This window comes from Aythya ferina (assembly GCF_964211825.1).
Source record: "Aythya ferina genome assembly, chromosome: 29".
NCBI classification, from domain to species: Eukaryota; Metazoa; Chordata; class Aves; order Anseriformes; family Anatidae; genus Aythya; species Aythya ferina.
In genome coordinates, this window is record NC_140326.1 from 853,490 (window position 1) to 861,818 (window position 8,329).

The following is an 8,329-nucleotide window of genomic DNA, read 5'->3' on the forward strand; positions in this document are numbered from 1 at the left end:
TGCAGCACCCAGTCCCCAGCAGGGTCCCCACCACCTCCCTGAGGCTCACAGGCTCCTTGCTTGGGGGTGCTTGGCCCCAGCACTGGGTTTCCTGGGCGGGGGCAGCCAGGGGGGCTGCACAAGAGCATCCTCACCCCTGTGCTCCCAGCCCCTCATTGCCCCAGCTCCAGGATGCTCCGTGGGCGAAGCACGGCCGGGTGCTCGTGGGGTGCTGCTGAGTCCCCCCAGCACTGACCTTTGGTGGGGGCACTGCTTTTGCAACCTGCAGAGCTACTGATGTTTTCCTTGCAAACCCAGCACTGGCACAATGAACAGTGCAGAGGGGCTTTGTGGATGCAGTTTTAACTCTGCACGATGAAGCCTCACACTTCTGTTAGCGTTGGGTGGCAGCTTCTGGGCTCCCGACAGGTTTAGGAGCCACTCCAGGCTCTTGGGGGCCAAACACACAAGCGGAAAAGAGCTGGGGTGTTTGTGAGGAGCCATGCACAGAAGGGGAAATCCCCGGGCTCGTGAGGCTTTGACATTTCCAGCATCAACTGGAACCAGGAGCCCACGCTCTATGAAACTGAGCTGGGAGAGGAAGCACGGGGCTGTTGCGTGGTTATTTGCACTCGATGACACCAGTCGTCGCTCTCCGACGTAGCTGTTTTGCCATCGGCAAGGAGTCCTTGTCCCCCATCCGGGTGCTCTTCACCCCCTGCTCCCTACCAGCGTCCCTGGGCATCATTTGGGCATCACTGTGGGTTTTGGGGAAGAGTTGGGGACTCAGAACCCACAGCTCTGCCCCTGGGGGGACAATACAGACACACAGGGCAAAACCCAGCCGGGCTGGTGGCTTGCAATGACAGCTGGAGAATGAGGATGCAATTTGGGACTGCTGATGGGCCATAATGAGAGAATAAAAGAAACAATAAAGTGAGTCAGGGATACCAGAATAAACCTCCTGCAACAGTTCTCGTTACTGCTCCTGAGACATGTGAGGAGCACCCTCAAACAGGAGTGGTGACCCGTTTGTTTTTGTATCCTCACCCTCTTCCTGGAACCTATTGTCTTGTCTTTACACCTTTTCATAGTCTCATCTTCATCCTTCTAGTACCTGCTCTGCTAGTGTCACGGGGGTGGCTGTTGCAAAACATCCCAGTTAATGCTTGGGGCAGCAAAGACCACGACCTCAGATTTTCTGCTTGCTTTGAGCCCAGTTTCCTCCACCAGGTTTCTGGAGCAAGACGGAAGGTCTGGTGCAGGTGATATGAAATGGAAAATAATGGAAAATAATCTGGAAAACCATCTATTGAAATGTAGACAACACTTTCATTTTTGCTAGCATTTGTCCAGTTCATAATGTAGGAAACAGTTTGCAATCACACTAAAAATATATCCACATCTCTCCAAAAATCCCATCTTTTTTCTACACCGGCATGAAAGAGGGAAACATTTTCAGCAAAACCTGCAAATTTTTGTCAAGTCCTGTCAAGGCGGACGGTGCGTTTCCGTCAAGGTAGGGGAGTACATCCAGTGGCTTCCCCATTCTTTGCCTGGTTGGAGCCAATGGTGGGGTGACAGGACAGCATTTCCAAAGGCCGGTGGGTGCAACCAGGAACTGTGAGCAGAGGAATGAGATGGGGAGGGGCTCAGACGTTCCCACCTTGCAATTTCCAGGTGCGGGAAATGCTAATTCAAGCTGTTGCTTGCAGCAGGTGTGTCACCATCTCTGATGAAAGAGAGTCTCAGATGCATATAAAAGGCTGCCCAGATGCCTGGGTCACTTCAACAGACCCATCTTCTGCAAACTCTACTTGGACACAAGGTGAGTAACATTGCAATGGTTATTGCAGCAAATAAGGTGAGGGAGAAGTGATTTTATATAGTACTTCATCTCTATAGTACTTCGTATCGTGTCTGTCTTGTTTCAGTGTTTCCCACCTTGGGGAGGCTGGTTTTGGCTGCAGCAAGGCTTTGTGTTAGTATAAATAAGTGGTTTTTCTGTGCCATCTTTAGTGGGGTATAGTTGTTTCTGCTTTGTGGTGGCACCCAGCTGAGAGCAGGGTCTCCCTGTGCTTGGTGTCCGTGGTCCAAAGGGTTTTAAACCTGAAGTGACAAGGAGGAGGAAGTCAGGCAGAGCCTGTGATGGAGCTGGTATCAGAACTGCGTTGACTCAAAGCCATCCCTGCCATTGGCAGCATGGTGCTGATACATGGGTTTGTCCGTCCTGCCTGAGCAATGCCCCCGGGTCAGCCACAAAGAGCCGCTTCTTGGGTGAAGTTAATAATGTGTTTGGGCTGTGCTGTAAAACAGTGAGATTCCTAAAATCTCTCATTACCTGCTCAGCACCGAGGAGCTGCTGACCGCCCCTGGGTGCTGCTGGCCCCATGGGATGGGGCAGGTCCTTTGCACACTGGTGAGGTGCATCTCAGCCTCAGGGTGCCCAGGCGCATGGTGTGGGGTGCTTGGCTTTGTCCCCTTCAGGACCGGGCCTGACCCCTCCAACGGCTTTGGGGTCTCTCTGCAGGTACCCTGAAAGCTCAGCCATGTCTGCAAGCACTGCCACCACCCTGCCTGGGCATCAGCAGTTCCCAGGAAACTGCACACTGGAGATGGCCCTGAATGCCATTGTGGAAGTCTACCATCGCTACAGCATCCGCAAGCCTAAAATCGACTTCCTCAACTTCAAAGAATTCAACACGCTGCTGAACGAGCAGGCACCGAACTTCCTGGCGGCCTGTGTGAGTGCCATGGGGGAAGGAATCTCCTGGGGTGCTGGGGTGCTCCTCGGGATGCTGTGGTGGGAGCAGGGTGCCCTCATCCCCCAGGGGTTGTGGTCCATCAGGCCCGGCTTGTGCGCTGGGGGGGCTGCTCATCCTGCCTGCTAGCACAAGGGTGCTGAGCAGCCAAGGGGGCCTGGGGCAAGACCCTCTCCATCTGGGGGTTTTACACACAGGACAAAAGAGGGGCTCAATGATCCCACAGCTTCCAAATGCTTCCTGGGGTACGTGAGAGCAGAGCTGGCTTGGTTTCCACCAGTGGGAGCCCAGCCTGGGGAGGGGGCACGCTAACATGCTCTGTCCCCCATTGCAGAACAGGAACCGTCCTGGCTACCTGCAGGAGCTGTTCAAGGAGACAGACTTAAACAAGGACAAAGAGCTGTCTTTTGAGGAGTTCACCATCGTCTTGGCCAAGGTGGCTGATGACGCCCATCGCATCATGCACGGGGAAGACAGATGTAAACCAGAGAGCAACTGAGCTCACACGTGTTGTGGTGTTTGGCCCCTGTGAAGGACCCAGAAGGGGCTGCTTGTAGGAATAGGGCTGTGGCTGCTTTCTGCCTGCTTGGATTGCTCGTGAGACAATAAAGCATCACTCGAAACCTAATGAGTCCTTCCTATCTCAGCACTCCCTTCCCATGGATGGGCAGGGTGGGCACCAGCTGCAGGGAGCACGAGGTCCTGCAGCATCCCTGGGAGAAGAGCTTGCCCAAATGGGGAACCCCAAAAACCCCTGGGGGGAGAGATTTATGGCAGATGGGGTGGGTGGGCAGGCAAGAGCTGTATCGCTCAGTGCCTGGCCCAAGCCAATAGGGCTGGGAGGGAATGAAAGGCCTGTGCAGGACACTGAGCCCTGCTGGGTTTAACCACAAAGCTTCAACACAGAGCAGCTCCACTGGAGGTTTTTCTCCTGGGTGAGGAAAATGCATTAATACCCCCCACAGCAGCAGGCCACAGCTTTACAGTGAGAACAAGCCATGGGGCTATTAAGAAAAACAAAACAAAACAAACAAAAAAACCCCACAAAACCCACAGGCAAAAGTTGCTATTTGTACATAGAGATCCCACCCCATGGGGTGCCAAAATCTTGGCTTGAGCTAAAGGAAGCTTTGAAGGTCTCCAGAGAGACCTCTCTGCACAACCTGTGCCAGGGCTCTGTTACCTGCATGGCACAGATGTGCTTCCTGGTGTTCAGGAGGAGCCTCCTGTGCTCCAGGTTGTGCCCAGCACCCCTCGTCCTGGTCCTGAGCACCTCTGACAGGAGCCTGGGGATGCCCAAAGGGTCCTGCAACAACCCAGCCCCGAGGGGCTGCTCCCCAGTAGGGTTTGCAGTTGTGGGTATCTCACACAGACCCTCACTCAGGAAGCATCTGCCTTGCTCAGAGCAAGTCCCCTGATTTCCCTGAGCTAAAACCACATCTAGCAACGATAACGTATTCCCAACCCAGATCTCAGGCTAATGCCTGTTATGAAATGCAGTGCACCTCACAGCAATGAACCCTGCCGTGCGCTCAGCCAGCTGCCTGCCCTTTGCTTCTCCCTACTTGTAAATCCGTATTTTGAAAGCACTTTTGCAAACACTGCCAAGCACAGGGTGCCCGGCGAGGGCTCGGCTCCTCGAGGTACAACCAGTCCTGGTCACCTGGAACCAGATTTTCCGTGCTGTGCGGTGCCTGCTTCCTTCTCCTTCTCCTCCGCCGCTCCAGCAAGCGGATGCTTGCTCAACCCTGGCGGCCTTGGGGTCAGGGTTGCAGCTCACTGCAGCTGCTTTGGCATGGCCCGCGGGCACGGCCGGGCTGGAAGGCTCCTCCTGCGAGGAGAGACCTGCAAAGCTAGGTCAGGAGTTGTGCCAACACGTTCCCGTGACCCTGAGTGGTACCCAGGCTCCCCTGTCATTTTAAGGGCTTCGTTCAAATTTAAATGGTAAATGCTGCTCCTGGGGGCTCGTTGCTGCTGCCTGGTGGGCACAACAAAGCATCTATCTACTGCTCCTGCTCAGAAACCCCTGGCCCATGCCATGCCCTGTGTCCATCCTTGCCCTGCCCACCTCCGGGATGATAAAATAGCCAAAAGCTCAGTTTCGTGAAATTGCTACAAAATTCTGCAACCGAGCTGATGGTCCCCAGCACCCCGTTGTGAAACACCCTGGCCCTTCCTCAGCTGTTCCGTGCATCGTGGAGCTCCCCTGTTGTGAAACGCGGAGCATCCCCAGTGGCAAGGGCAGGGGCTTGGGGCTGTGCCCCCCAGATGCTCCCTTCATGGTGCTGCTCCATGGCCACTCGTCTGAAGCTCCACTGCCCCGTTTTGGCCTGCACTTGGAGCCCCAGATTAGCATCATGTTCGGCAGGTTGAACAAATCCCCAAACAAACCTGCTGAATCAGCAGGGAGGGGATTTTAATAAAGCAGCACTGGAAAATCTTGTTTTGCTCCTGCTCTGTGCTGCTCTGAGCCAACGCGCTTGCGCGCGGTCTCTGCTGCACCAAGAAACAACACAATAAAATGCCACAAAGGGAGGACATGGATTTAAAAACACAAAAATACACCTTTTAGCCCCACCCCATCCCCAGGGCTCAGAGCATACTGCAGGTGGGGGAACCGCCTCGGGCACGGGCTCTGGTTGACCTGCAGAGCTGAAACAAAGCTCCTGGAGCCGCACCAGGTTGGAAGCCGCCCCACGTTATTTGCCTTTCAAGAATAGCTGCTCGCTGCAGGCAGGGGATGGTCCCCGGTGCTGGGGCACGGCTCTATCCCCATGTCACACGGGTGACCCCAGTCACATCGGGGATGCTTCAGGGTGCACCAAGGCAGGGACGCTGCGAGGTTTGTTGGAAAAGGGCAGATGTGATACCGGGGGTCCCCTTTGCCTCGTGGCATGGCAGAACAACCTCACAGAGGGGAATAAAATAGGTTAGAGGGAAGCAAGCAAGGGAGATGGACTTGTCAAGTCAATGGGAAATGACAGCCCTGATAGCCACGGGGACATGGCTGGGGGGACACGGCTGTGCCCTGGCCACCACCCTGCCACCCAGAGGACATGACACACCGACATTACAGGAAAAGCCACAGAGCCCCCTTTTAAGGAACTACCCCTGAGCCTTAAGCAACATGAGTATGTCATGACGATGGACTGGAATTGGATGAAACGGACATTTCACAACGGGGGGGCAGCGCCGGCAGCCAGGCTATAAGAGGTGTCACGCTCCAGCCCAGCTGCAGGTCAACCCCGGACCGTCTCGCTGCTTCGTCAACATGAGCAAGGCAAGTCTAAGGGTGTTGTGGGCTTTTAAGGTCTCCGTGCTCTTTTCCAGGTGCAGGTTGGGCCACCGGAGGTGCAGGGACCCACCACAAGTCCTGGCAGAGGGTGACAGCTTCCATTGGGGCTCATCTGGACATGACCACGAAGAGCAAAGTCTCTCGTGGAAAAGATTCCCTGCAGCATGGCCCGACCACCAAAGGGGCTCGTGGATGTCAGATCTCATGCTCAGCGCCTACATCTCCACAGGGGCTTTTGGGGAGCCTTGCTCCCTCCAGCAGCACCTGCCTTGCAGAGGAAAATAATAGCTCTCAGATGTTCTTGGTCGCACAACCCAGAGCTGAAGCAAAGAGAGGCTGCAGCTCCCTTCAGACTCCCTCAGCTTGTGCTAGATAAGCGCAAACCCAAGCAAACAGCCCAAATTTAGCCTGAAATCAGAACGACTGCAAGCCAGGCTGCATCCTCACCTGGTGGAGGCAGCTGGCTGTAGGGGAGCCTGCTGGTGGGCACCAAATGCCTTTCGTGGCCCCTGATTTTATTCAGCTTTTTGTTTCTCTTCCAGGGCTGCCAGACCCAGGGACCGCTCTCCGAGCTGGAGAAGTCCATAGATGTCATCATCGATGTCTTCCACCAGTACTCGAGACGGGAGGGGGACAAGGACACCCTGACCAGGAGGGAGCTGAAGCTCTTGATTGAGAAGCAGCTCGTGAACTACCTGAAGGTGAGCAGAGCCGAAGCAGGGCTTCTCCTGACCCGCGTGGGGAGGAAACTGGGTTGGACCCCATTGCCCCACTGGTCTTTACCAGCCCAAATGCCCCCAGGGACCAGATTCATCCCAACAGCTCCCTCCTGCTCTCTTCTCCTGCCCCAACACCGTCTGCCCAGGCCCTTCCCTTCCACCTGCCACTTTCCCACATGCTCCATGAGATGCCCTAAAGACAGAAGGAAACCCACCAAGGCTCAGGTGTGCCCTTAGCTGAACATTTATCCTCATTACCTCATCTGCAAAAATCAGAACCCCATTGCCCAACAGCTCCTTTGCCATCTCAGAGCAGTATCAGAAATACAAACCCAAACACCCATTTTTCCATAACTCACTCTTCTAAGGCAGAAGGTAAGTGTTTCTAGTCTGATGTGCTAAGAAAGCAGCTAGTGGTGACACAACTCCACTGCCTTCGCTGGCCTCCTTGTTGCACGGCATTCCTGCAGCGATGTTAGCCTCCTGCTCTCCCATTGCTTTGCTGCCGTGGGTGTCATTGCTGCACTCAAAGCAGCTCCTGATGGCACAGAGATGGAGCCAAGCACTGGGCTGGGCTGTTGGAGACCCCAGGAGGGTCCCAGCGAGGCTGGGGGGACCTCTGAGCTGTGACTGGTGGGACTTTGTCCTCACCCCAGCTCCTTTCTTGCAGCACGTGAAAAACCAGGTCTCCATCGACCAAATCTTCAAGGACCTTGACACCAACAAGGATGAACAGCTGAGTTTTGGCGAGGTGATGCTCCTGATCATCCGGGTGACTGTTGCCACCCACGAGCACCTCCACTTCTGCGAGGACAGGCTGCACCCGCAGCACCCGCAGCAGCACCAGCAGCAGCACCAGCAGCACCAGCACAACCACTGAAGCGAGCTGTGCTCCGTGGCCAAGGGCTCCCACCCCGTGCTTCTCCCCTGGCTTCTCCCCTCCACCCCTCTGCTCCCCCTCTCTGTTCCTCTCTGCCTGCCTCCCTCCCCTCAAGTTGGATGGTTTTGCTGCCAAATAAAGATTTGCCCTGAGGCTGTCAAAGTTCTCCTGTTTCTGCCTGAGTTTTATCATCTTGCCCTCCCCCAGTGGGGCTTTAAACCAGGAAATTTGACTGTGAGGTTTTGAAATGTGACTTTGGCTGCAGGTTCCTGCAGGCGAGGTGGCCTTCTGGGGACAACAGGGTTCACTGCAGTGGTGTACCCCTTGCAGTGTCCTCCATAGGCCCAGACAGACAGCACAATCTGTCAGATCTCTGCATTTCATAGAATCATAGAATATCCCGAATTGGAAGGGACCCGTAAGGATCGTCAAATCCAACTCCTGGCACCGCACAGGTCTACCCAAAAGTTTAGAGCATGTGACTAAGTGCATTTCCATGTGACTAAGTGCATTTCCACCTAAAAGGTCCATTTTGGCCTGGGAGTGCTCTGCATGTCCCCTAGGACTGAGCTGCAGTGGTGGGTGACAGAGCTGGAGGAACACCCGTGTAGGGCACGTTTGCTCTGCATGGCACTGGGTGGTGGATGCATTGCACTTTCATGCCAGGGGGCCACTGACAGCAGTGAGGTTGGGG

General features: G+C 55.0%; 2 protein-coding genes across 2 annotated transcripts; both read left to right on the plus strand.

Moving 5' to 3' along the window:
- The first annotated feature begins 1,740 nt into the window (after positions 1–1,740).
- On the plus strand, positions 1,741–3,364 carry LOC311425017 (protein S100-A7-like). The gene is made up of 3 exons (XM_084500482.1): positions 1,741–1,807; positions 2,510–2,723; positions 3,076–3,364. The coding sequence occupies exons 2-3, from the start codon at positions 2,529–2,531 to the stop codon at positions 3,238–3,240; spliced, it is 360 nt and encodes a 119-aa protein (XP_084356608.1). The 5' UTR covers positions 1,741–1,807; positions 2,510–2,528; the 3' UTR covers positions 3,241–3,364.
- Positions 3,365–5,825: 2,461 nt separating this feature from the next.
- LOC311424916 (protein MRP-126-like) lies at positions 5,826–7,800 on the plus strand. The gene is made up of 3 exons (XM_084500438.1): positions 5,826–6,021; positions 6,579–6,737; positions 7,426–7,800. Exons 1-3 carry the CDS (start codon positions 6,013–6,015, stop codon positions 7,633–7,635), a joined length of 378 nt encoding a protein of 125 aa, XP_084356564.1. The 5' UTR covers positions 5,826–6,012; the 3' UTR covers positions 7,636–7,800.
- Positions 7,801–8,329: the final 529 nt, after the last annotated feature.

What these genes read in the sequence shown, in the direction of transcription:
- LOC311425017 (XM_084500482.1), top strand. Translation starts at nt 2,529, where the DNA reads ATGTCTGCAAGCACTGCCACCACCCTGCCTGGGCATCAGCAGTTCCCA. An exon ending in CGAACTTCCTGGCGGCCTGT is followed by an intron (nt 2,724 to 3,075) that starts GTGAGTGCCATG and finishes CCCCCATTGCAG; the next exon opens with AACAGGAACCGTCCTGGCTA.
- LOC311424916 (XM_084500438.1), top strand. An exon ending in AGCTCGTGAACTACCTGAAG is followed by an intron (nt 6,738 to 7,425) that starts GTGAGCAGAGCC and finishes CCTTTCTTGCAG; the next exon opens with CACGTGAAAAACCAGGTCTC.